We start from the raw sequence: 14,328 nt of genomic DNA on the forward strand, positions 1-14,328 counted from the left end.
TTATCACAGCAAGAGAAACTAAATTAGAGCACTGTGTAAATGTGAGGATCTGACTTCAAATTCCCATGTACAGCTGGGCAATAGTGCACAGCTATAATCTCAGTGCTCCTGTCGAGAGATGGGAAGCAGAGACAGGAGAGTCCCACAGCTTGCCTGGTGTATGCAACAGCAAACGACAGAAAGAGACCCTGTCTCAAACAAGGTGGAAAGGAAGGGACACCCCTGAGGTTGTCTTCTGACCACACATTTGTACTGTGGCACACACACACACACACACACGGGGGGGGGGATATCTCTTTTTTATGTGTATTGCCTGCAGGTATGTGAGTGCACTGGTATTATGCCATGCCCAAGGAGACCAGAAGAGAGCATAGGATTCCCCTGGAAATGGAGGTTCGGATGGTTGTCAGCTGGGAATTGAACCCAGGTCCTTTGCAAGAACAGTCGGTACTCTTAACCACTGAGCCATCTCTCCAGCCCCAAGAGATCTTTTTAAAGATGAGTGATGTGGCGTGTTTTGCAGGACCCTGGATGGATAAGCTCAGGCTTCATTTGACAGCCGGGAAAACTTACAGTGAAATGTGATCAGAATTCCCTGAGAAGTCAAGGAAGACCCTACAGGAAGCCGGGCCCGTGCTGCCAGGAAGACAGGGAGGGTTGCATCCTTCACTGGGAGCCCAGAGAAAGGAGAACTTGAAGGGAAAAGGAGGAGGGAGAGAAGAATGAATTATAAGCCACTCAGAGAACAGTGGTGCTATTCACAGAGACAGGAGTCAGGCAGCCCCACTGGATTGTCTCTCATGGTCCCCAGTCCCAGTTATTCTATACTAGTGACGAATTCTCACCACCCAGACCATTCCTCTCCCTCCACAGTATGGATAACCACGACTTGCTGGAGTCATTTATTCTACAAAAGAGACTGCAAAGATCTCTCCAGGCCCAGGCTGGGCTGCCCATTGCATTGCTTTTCTTTTCTTTTCAAATATTTTATTTATTATTTTTATTTTATGTGTATGCATGTATTGCCTGCGTGTAGGTAAGTGCACCCGTGTTGCGCAATGCCCCTGTCGGACAGAAGAGGCTGTCAGATCCCCTGGGACAGGAGTTACGGACAGTTGTTAGCTGCCATGTGGGTGCTGGGATTCGAACCTATGTCTTCTGCAAGAATAACCAGTGTTCTTAACTGCTGAGCCATCTCTCTAGCCCCCGCCCATTGCATTTCTACCTAAGGTTGAGGCTTCATCTTCACATGAGGATTTTTGGAGTAAGCTCCCTTAAAAGCAGCCTCTTGTTTCCATGAAATGCTCTTCCTGCTTCCACACAGTGCTATCATCTTCTGGTTATCATGTTGAATAATTTACAGTTTCTGCCAGTCTGAAATTACACGTGGGGTGGCTCTGTTTGTGGCCAACCCAGCAATTAGCCACATACTTCTTCATCACTGCAATTATGCTGCAAAGGGGGAAAGCAGTCAAGCTGCTGCCCCAAGGGGAGCAAAGGACTAGCAGAGTCTCAAAGCCATTTGTCTGGGGGGGGGTGGTTGGTACAGGTGGGGCTGGGATGGCCTGGGAGGTCTCAGGTAGGCATCACAGGACTTCCCCACCCAGTCTTAGATCTGTTCTGTGATAATCATCTTATCTTTAAAGTTGATCCCTTCCCAGGATTGTAAAATAGCTTTCAATTCTTGTGCTACATTTGAAAATCTGGTGGTGGCTGCCTGGAGTATGTCCTGGCAAGGAGCTCTAAAGCAATGATTGTGCTCAGTGGGAGAGAGTGCTGTGATCAATTAGTGATGTCTGTCATGACTAGAGGGAGGGATGGATACTGTGTATCTGACATCGATCATTCAATTCTAACCTATCCTGCTGAGATGCAAACACATAGTGACTTGTTCAAGATAATAAAACTTATGCGTGTTTAGTGGGTGTGGGAAAACACCTTAAACAATTCATATACTCCATTCATCCTCATTTTACAGAGGGACTAGGAGGTGTTCTTTAACCTTTAGAAAAAGTCAAAAGACTTACTCAAGGCAGCAGGAAGAGGCGCGAGTGTTGGTCTCTAAACTTGTGAAGACCTGTGTCTTTCAACCTCAGCTTTTCTGTCTGAGCAGAGCACACCTCACCTTAATGAGGGGCTCAGAGCCTAGGTATCCTGGTTCTTAGTCCACACTTGTTTTCATCTTTTCCTCTCTCACAGAAACATAAACCAATATGCAGGCTTTGGGGAGATGACTCAGTGAATAAAATGTCTTACACAACTGTGAGGACCTGAGTTCGATTCCCTAGCACCCGAGTAAGAGCCAGGTGTGGCAGTATGCACTTGTAACACGAGCAACCAAGGAGGCTGAGACAGGAGGATCCATAGACCTTGTTGGCCAGTCAGTCTAACCAAATCAGTGGGCACTCGGATCAGTGAAGGACCCTTTCTCAAAAAACAAAGTGGGGAGCAATTGAGGAAGATACCGTGCATGTATTGCACGCGTGCGTGTGTGCATACACACACACACACACACATACACACACACACACACACACAATGCTTCCCAGCATTTGTGGTTTTATACCTCAAAACCAGAAGAAAATGAAGACTAGTGTTAAGAGAGAAACAAGAATTTGCTGAGTATTTGGGGTGTGCTAAGCACAGTGGTGTTGGGATTCAAGATGAGTAGACACTACTGTGTGCAGGAGTCTCCTGCTTCAGAAGAGGACGGGCTCACTGAAGCACTGCCCCCTTGCTGAATTCTGCCAGCTGCAGACCCTGAGTTCAGGACGATCTACATTCCTGGGCCTGTGGCTGACATTCTCTCCCTTGGCCTCAGTATCACAGCCACTAATCCCATGGTCAAGTTCACATTGAGGCCACAGTTCTAAGTAGCACCCCACATCCTCCTGACCTGACAGTTCTGCACGGCTTCACCTCGTGGGGATTTGTGCATTTGCTTTCAAAAGCTGATCGGCTTAGGTCAGCAGGCTCCATCTGGAGGCTCATTTCATTAATTCCTCTTTAGACGCTGGTCCCATGGTTGAGGGATCAGGTCGTTTATGCTCATCTCGTCAGGAAGAAGCTAAAGGGCCATGTGGACTATGATGAGTGGGACACGACAGAAATAGAAAATCTTGACTGAGATGAAGAAGAGGAAGTAAGTATTCGTAGTCAGTTGTGAGGTGGCAATAGGTTTGGGGTTGTGCTTCCTAGCAGCCAGAGGAGGATAGAAAGCAGAGTGAGGTAGCTTTCATTCCTGGAAGACAGAAAATACAGCAACTCTTTAAGGATCTCACCTCATATAAATCAAGAGAGATGCTTTGTGGGCCCTGGCAGCTCCTCAGGGTAGTTTTCCTTTGTGCCGCCTCAGCACAGTATCTTTTAAGTTACTTCCTTCTGACTCTTCCCTCTTTGATGTGTGTGTGTGTGTGTGTGTGTGTGTGTGTACTCACACAGGTATACATATATACATGAGTGTGCATGTGGACAGCCTGGACTGCCATTCCTTAAGCGCCATCCACTATTTTGCCGAGACTCTCTCTCATTGGTCTGGACGTGCCCAAGGAGGCTAGGCTGCCTCATTAGCAAGCTCAGGATCCACCTAGCTCTGCCTCCCCAGGGCTGGGATTACAAGCAGGCACTGCCAAGCCCGGCTTTTTTTTTTTTTTTAAATGAGGTGGGTTCTGGAGATGAACTCAAGTCCTCCTTCTTGCCAGGCAAGGATTTTACCCACTAAGCCACCTCCCCAACCTGTTTCCCCATAGTGAAAGGGGTAACCCAGAGGGCATATGATATCTGTTGGTTTATGGTCTGGCCGTGTCCTGGAACAACCAGGTTCTGTTCATGTATCTGTTCAGCCATCCTCAGAGCTGGCTTCACACTGGGCTGGTGAGCAAAAGGCAGTTCCAGATGTCCTTGCACTGCCATGGTCAGGGAAGCTGGGAGATTCCTTCTTTCTGCAGCATCCTGCGGCCCAAGGAGGACTCTCCCTCTATCATTGGCTAGGATCCAGTCACATGCTTATTCTTGATCCTAACGGGACTAGGTTTGCTCTTAGACCACTCCCACCTCCCTCAGACACTGAGGGCAGGGAGGTCAGAGGTGCTTGGCTACTGGGGCCTTCAGAATACTCCCATCAAGTTTAAAGTGATTAGAGATGATATGGGAAATTTCACCCATCAAGTAGAGCCAGTAAAGGATCACAGGGGAAAGGGTGATACCTTTAAAGAGCAAAAGACTGGAGAAGAGCAATTCATACCTTGAGGCAGTATTAAGCACAGTTTTCTGATGCTCAGAGATGTCCAGATATGGGGTGATGGGACCACACCCTTCTGTTATGGAACTTACACATTCAGTGAGTGGGGTATAAACAGCCAGACACCGCCAAACAAGAAGTGATCCAAACAGTTGCAAGCAATGGCTATGAACTTCAGGGGCACGAGGGCAGAGGCATGGCCTGCTTTGTGTTGCCCTGCCTTTAGTGTATATAGTAAATCTCAGCAAATACCAAACAGACTAGTGGATAAAAGCAGAAGACCAGGAAGAAAGGCAGGGCAGCTGGGAGACCCTGTGAAGAGTGATAGACAGTGTTAAGAGAAGGCCACAGTAGTACTGGATTTGCAAGCTGGTATCTTCTTTCTTCCTTCACACACTACACCTCCCACTGCCCCTCCTGGAGTGAGGATGGTTTGCATAATTGGAGGGAACTTGGATTTGAGAGGTGGGACTCTGACTGCAACTTTAGTCTTTGTATACATGCAATATGCCTTGGGCAGAATCCTAGTTTGCTTTCTGTTGCTGGGATAAAACATTTACCAAAACAAACATGGAGGCAGGAAAGGCTTTATTTTAGCTAATAAATTGTGGTCCATCCTTGACGGATGCCAAGGAAGCTGGAGGCAAGAACTGAGGCAGAGTCCATGAAGGAACGCTGCTCTGGCTTGCTTCTTCTGGCTTGCTCAGCCTGCTTTCTTATACAGCTCAGGTCCATCTGCCCAGGGATGGCACCATCCACAGTGGGCCGGGCTCTCCTATGTCAATTAGCGATCAAGAAAATGCCCCACAGACATGACCACAGGCTAATCCAAAGGAGGAAGTGCCTCAGTGGAGGTCCCTTCTCCCTAAGTATATCCAGTTGACAAGTAAAGCTATCCAGCACAGGCAGATTCTCTGAGACTTAGTGTTTTTGCTGGCTATAAAGTTAGTTTATAATGCATGTCGCAGGCATGCCATGGGAAGTGCCAGGCAGTATGTGACCATGAGGATTGCTTGGCACCAGAGCCTCAAAAATGGTACTGGTTTCCTTCAGCGGCTGGGCGTCTGAACGAGAGTTCCAAGTCGACTACTTCTCATGCTATGGAAACACTGTGGCCCAGTGGTAGTTGCATGAAATGCTAGGCCACCAGGTGAAGGGTGCGTGGGTTTGTGTTCATACTGGCTGTGGTATTCGGGGCTGCTCCGTCTTTGCTTTGCATAGGTACTCACGGCTTTCCCATGTCAGTGTGGTTTTTTGAGATTTTCAGATTGCCGATGATCTGGAAATATGAACCACGCGCTTTGCTGGTGTGTCAGCCCCTGAGAACTCGGCTACTGTTCATCCTCCTTGTTCGAAAAATTCAGGTGTGAAGTAGAATAAAGTAGGAGAGCGGGCTGAGGCTCTGTGTTAGGACTGAAACACCTGGAATCCCCTGTGAGACATGGCTGCATCAAAGGGGGATTTTAAATCCCAGGAACCCTTCCTTGCAGGACATCTGACCGTTAACAGGGAAGGTCAGCTCTCAAGCAGGAACTTCACAAGAGTGAATTTATTCCTCTGTGGAAATCCTTGCTTCCAGCTCGGGGGTCTAATGAATGCTTGTGTGATGAGTTAAGTGGGCAGGAGGGGAAGACAGCACCCAGCAGGCTTGCAGAACCATCCGGCATCACTTTTGCCCATGGGTGGTTAAGGCTATTTTGTTGTTGTTGTTGTTATGATTCTTCCCTTCTAGTACGCATCTCTTGCTCTGTGGGGGAAAGCTCTCTTGTTGGACAGTAATCACAGACTCAGAGCTGGGTTGAGGGCTGCATTGGGTTGAGGAAGAGAAAAATACATCATTGGACCCCACCCACCCCCAGTGAGCAGGGAGTGAGGGTGGAGCTGGTGACTGCGTGTGGTAGTGAGGGATGGCCCAGCAAAAGGCTGACTGCAGGGAGGAGGGAGAAGATAACGCCACAGAAGTAGCAGGACGCAAACAGCCCTTCTGAGAAGGCTGGAGTTTACGTTGCTTAATCAGCTAACTGGTCTTGTGCCTGCTGGGCAAGTGCACCATCACTAAGCTCAAGTCCTCATGCTTGTGTGGCGAGCACTTTCTCTTCTGAGCCACTTACCGAGCTCACATCACAAGTCTTTGATAGGGCAGGACAGACATCAGTGTCTCCACTGTACCCATTAGGTCTGAAAAAACCAACCCGGCTCAGCTCTCGGCTCTCTGGCCTCTGTGTGAAGTCCCGGGGAACAGGAGATGTTCGAGGCCTGACTGCCCATCAGCCTCCTCTTCGGTTTTCAGAACTGCAGGCGTGTTTCTCTTTGTTCCTTCCTTGAGGAAGCTGTCAGTATTGGAACTCTCATCTCCACTGTGGAAATTCATCCAGCTTCCCAGCAGCTGGCCACACCCTAGAAGCCAGGGACCAGCATTTCCCACACTGAGCCCAGAGAAAACTCTCATTTCACAAATGCACGGTGACATTGTAAACAGTGGAATAAACTGGCCTGGTTTCCTTACAGAAACACAAGCATATTCTGAAATGATAGAGGCTCCCCGTCAATTAGAGACATTAGTGTCCCACTCTGTGGCTGGTGCCGGCGCTGCACCCCGTTTGCCTGACCCAAATCACAGCAGTTTCTTTTTCATGAGCCGTTCCAGTTGGAGAGTGAATTGGATTTGGGGGTCTTCTACGGGGCCTGCTCCAGATTGGACCCTGCATTCTGCCTGCGGTGTCCCCACTGAGTGAGATGGGAAGCAGATGCGCACGGGGACAGGTTGCAGTTGTATTATTTGGAGCAGGTGACAGCAGACACGGTAAAGCATAAATTAAGTATTGTTTCTGCACAACATGCCTGGCCATCTGTAGTGAAGGACGTAGGGAGAGGGGAATGATACTACCTACTACCACAAAGAATTGGATCCATTTGATGGCTTAATCCCATTGGGCAAAATGATTGGAGCCGGGGCTGGCAAAGTGGCTCAGCAGGTAACGGTGCTTGCCATCCAAACCTGGCAACTCGAGTTCGATCCTTGGAACCCACATAAAGGTGGAAGGAGAGAACCAACTTCACAAAGTTGTCCTCTGACTTCCACATGCACACTGTGGCATGTGCCTCTCCAGTCACATCATACAGCATGCAACCACATACACACCAGTAATAATAATGATAATAAAACTAAAAAATGATTGAGGCTGGAGAGATGGCTCAGTTAAGAGCACTGGCTACTTTTGCAGAAGACCTTGATTTGAATCCCAGCACCCACATGGTGGCTAATGACTATCTGTAACTCTAGTTCCAGGGGATCTGATGCCCTCTTCTGACCTGCAGGCATTGCATGACACAGGAGCACTTACACACATGAAGGCATAATACACATAGACATAATATAAGAATAAATTTGGGGATTGGAGTGCTGACTCAGTGGTTAACAGCACTTGCTGTTCTTCCAGAGGACCTGGGTTCGAGTCCCAACACCCATGTGACAACTAACATCTGTCTGTAACTCCAGTTCCAGGCGATCCGACACCCTCTTCTACAGGCATTGCACATGTGGTACACTTACATACATGCAGGCAATACACTCACACACATAAAGTAAAAAAAATAATAACATCTAAATGTTTTAAAAATATTTGGGGCCAAATAATGAAATCTTAATCTCAGTTTCCTCAGTAAGAAAATATCCATAAATTCACTGCTTTAAAAATATTAATCCTACCTTGAGATGGTCCTTTGAGGAATTCATAATTTAATAACTAAGCAAAGCTAGTCAAACCCCCAAGTGAAACCTTGAGAACAAAGTTGAATGTGTGTCAGAAAACTTGTTACAGGGGCTCTGTGTCTGCTGAGAGAGCACACAGGGCAGAAGGTTAGTGATATGGAGCAAGTCACATGAATATCAGATAGGCCACACATGCTGGGGCCCTGTGAACAGGTGATTGGAGCTGGAGGACCTGGAGGTGGTTGAGCAGAAGCATGGAGATGGGCTCTCAGAGTCCTGTAACCCATGCACTGCTGGGTGGGCATGGTGATCCACCAGTAATCCTTGCACTCAGGAGGTGAAGACAGGAGACCCCAGGGCTAGCCGGCTGTCTAGACTGGCCAAATTAAAAAGCTCTGGGTTCAGGTAAGAAACCCTGACTCAGTAAATAAAGTGGAGAATGATCCAGGAAGACACCCAGTGTCAACTTCAGGCCTTCAGAAACAGAAGTTGTATACACAAAGGTTTAAACATGCATACACACATAACCTACTATACATATTAATTAAAAACTTAAAGAGAAAACATTTAGTCTCACAAAATAAATACATAAGGCTTAAAATTCAATCAGGTATAAAATATGCCCGTATATGTTCTTTGTTAAAATAGTGTAGCTTGAGTCCGTATGATCAATCCTGCTAATAACACTCATCCTTAATAGGGTGCAGTCAAAATGGTATTTCATATCTACAGTTTCTGTCCCCAAACCTATAAACAAAGTTTAATGAATAACAACAAATTTCAGTGCAGGAGGATACTGCCCCAACTGCAGTGGCTCAAAGCCTGTTAGAGTCATTGAAATCGGGAAAGGGTAAAAAACTGTCATAGCCCAAAGGAATCTAAGGAGTAACGATGGATAACGTGACGTAGATGAGACTGTGGCATGGTAAAGGGACTGTAGCTGGATGCACACATGCATAGCATGGTCAAGGCACCATCTAATGACAGATCACGTCAGTACATTATCACACATTGCCCAGGGATTTAATACTAACCATAATAGTTTTCATGCTGCACTGTCCATTATTATAAAAGCTATATGCTTAATGTACATAATTAAAATGGCATCATTTCTTAGCAATGTTATGATTGCTTATCTCATTGCTCCAAATACATTGTGAGACTGTGTGTGGAGGAGGGGAGTTGTATGTGTGTGCATGTGTGTGAATGTTTATGTGGCTGTGGGTGTGTGTAGAGGCCAGAAGACAATCTCAGGTGTCGTTTCTCGGGTGCTGTCTACCTTTTCTGTCTTTGAGACGGTGTTGCACCAACCTAGAACTCACCAAGTACCTAGACTGGATGAGCAGTGAGCCCCAAGGATCGTCCCTGACTGTGCTTCCCCAATACTGGGATTACAAGCATGCACCAGTACGTACACCCAGTTTTTAAAAATGTGATATTTTATTTATTCTTTGAGAATTTCATAAATGCACTCATCGTATTTTGAACATAGTCACCTCCCACTCCACCCCCACATCTTCCTTCCAACTTCATGTTTCTTAAAAAAGCCATGGAGGCTAATCAGTGCTGTTCATATGCACAGGGTATAGGGCCATCCCCTATACCCCACCCCACCAGCAACCCTCAACTGTCAAAAGTTTCATGTTAGGAATAGGGGCTCAGGTACCCCTCCCCCATTCACCCTGGAACGTGGACAGGCTTGTTCTTGTGCAGACAACAACAGTTGCCCTGAGTTCACGAGTACAAAGCCCCATCATGTCCAGGAGACACTTTCTTCTCAGCCTTCCCAACCTCTGGCTCTTCCAGTCTTTCTGCCCTCTCTTCCACAGCGTTTCCTGAGCCTTGGAGGAAGTGGCTGTAATAGGAACGTCCTATTTGTGGCTGAGCACTCCATAGACACTTGTTTTCTGCATTTTGACCAGTTGTGAGTCTCTATTAACCACTGTCCACTGCCCAAAGACATTTCTCTGAGGAGGTCTGAGAGTTGCACTAATCTGAGTACAGAGACATATATGCTACCAACAGAACCAGTGTGCCCATGACACCAGAGAAGAGGGACTGGATCAGGTTTGGAAATGGGAAATGGTTTCCCCCTCGCCTGCTGGTTCAGATGCAGCTGCTTAGAACACTGTGCTAGGAAAGGTCCAGAGGTAGAATCAGTTCATCAGAAGTCACCATGAGCTGTGGACAGCACTGTATTAGGGCATCAGTCCCCTCGAGCCAGAGATTTGCTGTTCTCATCTGGCACATTTTAAAAACATATTTATTATTTTTATTTTATGTGTCTGAGTGTTTTGCCTGCATGTAAGTGCATCACATATGTGCAGTGCCTGTGGAGGTCAGAAGAGGGCGTCAGATTCCCTAGAATTGGTTGTTAACTGCCATGTGGATACTGGGATCTGAACCCAGGTCCTCTGCAGGAGCAGCCAGTGCTCATAATTGTCAAGTAAGCTCTCCAGCCCCTGATCTGGAACTTTTATCAATAATCCTTCAACATTCTGAAATTACATTAAATTACTTCTTTCCAACCAAAGAGGTGGAAGGGATAGAGGGAGACAGAGTGCCAAGGCTAAAGGCTGAACAAGCTTTCTCAGGAATGCTAGTTGCTTTAGGCTCAGGAACTTCCACAAAGCTTTCTCTCCTGTGGGGACCCCTGCTCCCCCTGCAGCCTGCAGGACATGTCCCAATGTCCAGCCATTGGCTCCAGGCCCCTCAGCTCCTGTCGCCCACTCACAGAGCACGGGTGTGTGTGGCCTATCTAATACCCCTGTGACTGCTGGTCATCATTCTAACCTTCTGCCCTGCGTGCTCTCTCAGCAGACACAGAGCTCCTGTAACAAGTTCTCTAAGACATATTCAACTTTGTTCTTATGGCTTCACTTGGAGTTTTGACTGGATTTGTTTAGTTATTAAATTATAAAGTCCTCAAAGGGCCATCTCAAGACATGATTAATATTTTTAAAGCAGCTAATTTATGGATTTTTTTTAACTTTTAAAAAGACTTTATTTTATTTTATTTTTGAAGCAGGGTCTCCCTGTAAGCCCCAGCTGTCCTGGAACTCACTATGTAGACCAGGCTGGCCTTGAACTCACAGAGATCTGTCTGCTTCTGCCTCCCAAGTGCTGGGACTGCATTAAAAAGACTTTATTGAGAATTTCATACATTCATATAAGGTGTTTTGATCAAATCCATGCCCACTCCCTCCCCTCCAACTCCTCCCATATCTCCCCAACACTTTTTTCTGATAACTTCATGTACTTTTTTTTTTAAATGGGGCCTTTTGCTGCTCTAACATTCCCCCCACTGAAGAGGTAACCCTAAAATCTTTTAGGTATTAGATAAGAGCTCCCAAATACTCTTGACATTTTATGGATATTTTCTTACTGAGCAAACTGAGATTAAGATTTCTCCATTTTGTGGCCCCAAACACTTAAAAAAATTATTTATTTGCTTAAATTTTATTTATTTTTATTTTATGTATATGAGTGTATTACCTGCATGTTGGTAGGTACTCTTAACCACTGAGTCATGTATATGAGTAGTTTGTCTACGTGTATATAAGTGCACCATGTGCGTACAATACCTGCAGAGGCCAGAAGAGGGTGTCGGATCCCCGGGAACTGAAGTTACAGACAGTTGTCAGCTGCCATGTGGGTGCTGGGAACTGAACCTGGATCCTCTGCAAGAGCAGCCAGTGCTCTTCACCTCTGAGCCATCTCTCTAACCTTCTTCCTGCATTGTTAACGGCTAACATAGCTAACGGCTCCTCTCTAGAAACCTCTGTAGTGGGTAGGACCAAGTGCTGCTCAGGATGTGGAACAGCAGGACATTTACAATGGTGATGCTGGTTTAAAATGTTGCTACTGTTTTGGAAAACCATTTGGTGCTAACTAGCAAAGTTGAAGATGTTCTACCCTAATAACCAGATTCAGTTCTGTATTGAAGAAAAGCCTTAATATATATGGGCCAAGGTAGGTGGAAGGCTACTCACAGATGTGCTATCATTCCGGGAATCACCTCAAGGCAGAGTCAACTCAAATGATCACCAGGCACAGAATACACAGAAGCCTTCTGGTATAGTTACGTGATACAGTTATATAACAATAAAAAGGAATGACCTTTTAAAATAATTGAATCTTACAGATATATTGTTGAACAAAAAATGACAAAAACTATTTGTATATACCCTGTTTATCGAAAGGTAAGAAATGGTGGGCAAACCAGACAATATACTTAAATTTTTTAAAATTTATTTTTCTTTTATGTTGTATGAATGTTACGCCTGCATGTGTGTAAGTGCACCCATGTGGTACAGTGCCCACAGAGGACAGAAGAGGACATTGAATCCCAGGAACTGGGGTTACAGACAATTGTTAGCCACTACGTGGGCTCTGGGATTCGAACCTGGGTGTTCTTGAGAAACAGCTAGTGCTCTTAACTGCTGAGCCATCTCTCTAGTCCCAGACAATATACATTTATGTATATTTTTCAAATTATTTTTATTTTATGTGTATGAATGTGTCTTGCCTGCATATATATAAGTGCACACATGTATGCAATGCCTGAGGAGGTCAAAAGAGGGCATCAGATCCTCTGGAAATGGAGTTATGGATGGTTGTTAGCCACCATGTGTGTGCTGGGAACTGAACCCCAGTTCCTCTGGATGAGCAGCCAGTGCTCTTAACCACTGAGCCATCTCTGCAGCCCCAGACAATGTATTTTGTACCCACCCATCCCTATATACTAAAATGATGATACCAAGCAAGGGAACGGTGAGATGTCAAATACGGAGAGTGGAGTAGCGGTATGGTTGGGATGGGAGGAACAGGAATGGGGTTATGGTTGGGGTGGGAGGAAGAGGAGTCTGGAGGGTATGGTTGGGGTGGGAGGGACAGGAATGGGGTTATGGTTGGGGTGGGAGGAAGAGGAGTCTGGAGCGTATGGTTGGGGTGGGAGGGACATGCAGGCCTTAGATGGTCTATCACCCTAGGTGATGGGCTCATACGAGATCATTGTAATGCCCCAGTTTACGTATAATTACTATGTTACCTCTTCAGTTTTAAAATGAAATACCCGTAACAATCAACTTAAAAAGAGGACGGGTTTGTCTTGGCATACTGCCTTGGAGGCCTCACTCCATCGTTGATGGTCCCATTGCCCTTGGGCCTGTGGCAAGGCAGTATATTACGGTGGCATATCCAGTAGCAGAGTCCGCTTACCTTACGGCAGCTACGGAGCAAATTCAGAGAGGAAGAAACAGGACCCCGCTGTCCTCATTGAGGGCGTACTGCCAATGACCTACAACTGTTCCACTAGACTGGACAAAGGCCTACCACCTTCCAATAGCACTCACCTGGGACCCGAACCCCCAGCACAGGCCTTCTGGGGAACGCCTAACCAACCCTAGCACAAATTATGAAGCCTATGATTAGAAAGCTATTATAAGTTACAGTTAAGTAGAACTAAAATCTCTTCAGAACAGGTGAATGTAATTCTGCTGATGGGGTGAAACTTCCATGAGCTTTCAAATCCCCTGAGCCTGGATCTATCCCACTTGCTCTGTGAGGTGCCTGCTGCGTCTCCTACCACAGAGCAAAGCTGAGCACCTGCTTCTCAGGACTCTACTTCCCAAAGCAAGAGTCTCTCGAAGCTCCTGAGTCTGGGGAGATAGAAGATGCCCATAGTGTAGCAGGTGCGGAACCTGGAGCTGGATCTGGGGCTGACTGGGTTCTGTTGTTACCCCGCCCAGAGGGAGGCAGGTCACAGTGAGGCACACAGCTGGAGGTATAAAGAGGATCCTCTGAAGGGGTCCTTTGAGCATTGAGTGACAAGGGACAGAACAACCTCTGGTCGTAAAGGAAAGGCTACAGTCCTTCTGGAGGGGGAAATCAGTTCACACTATCCAGAAGCTTCTTGGAGGAGTAAGGTTTAAGGAGGCTTGTGAACAATAGATTGATTTAACTAACAGAGGATTAAGGGTCAAAATGCTTTTGATACTGTTTAATTCTTTGTTTCCTCTCTTGGGCCATGCTTGGCAGATAATTATCTTCAGAAGCACTGTTACAGTTTGAATGCGAAATGTCCCCCACAGGTTCCTGTGTTTGAACACTTGGTCCCCAGCCGGTGGTGCTATTTTCAGTGGCTGTGGAACCTTTGAGACATGGGGCCTGGCGAGCAGAAGTGGGTCGCTGGGGACAGAGCTTGAAGGTGACATCCATTTATGCTCCCAGCCCAGGATCCCTGTTTCCTGGTCTACCAAGATGTGAACCAGCCACGTGGCAAACTCCCATCAATTCGGACTGAGTCACTCCAGCCACCTTGCTCTCTTAACCCTTTAACCAGGAGCCAAAACTAAACCTCTCCTCCATTGAGTCC

At 46.6% G+C, this 14,328-nt stretch overlaps 1 protein-coding gene across 1 annotated transcript in view; it reads left to right on the forward strand.

The window, feature by feature from the left end:
- LOC103727077 (sperm motility kinase 2A-like) overlaps nucleotides 1-3,127 on the forward strand; it is a 31,115-nt gene extending 27,988 nt beyond the window's left edge. The window contains exon 4 of the mRNA XM_029559469.1: nucleotides 3,061-3,127. Within this exon, the coding sequence (XP_029415329.1) occupies nucleotides 3,061-3,127 (67 nt within the window). The remainder of the gene's footprint in view (nucleotides 1-3,060) is intronic.
- Nucleotides 3,128-14,328: the final 11,201 nt, after the last annotated feature.

The sequence above is a fragment of the Nannospalax galili genome, unplaced genomic scaffold (genome assembly GCF_000622305.1).
Source record: "Nannospalax galili isolate Female #2095 unplaced genomic scaffold, S.galili_v1.0 scaffold648, whole genome shotgun sequence".
In the NCBI taxonomy this organism is placed as follows: Eukaryota; Metazoa; Chordata; class Mammalia; order Rodentia; family Spalacidae; genus Nannospalax; species Nannospalax galili.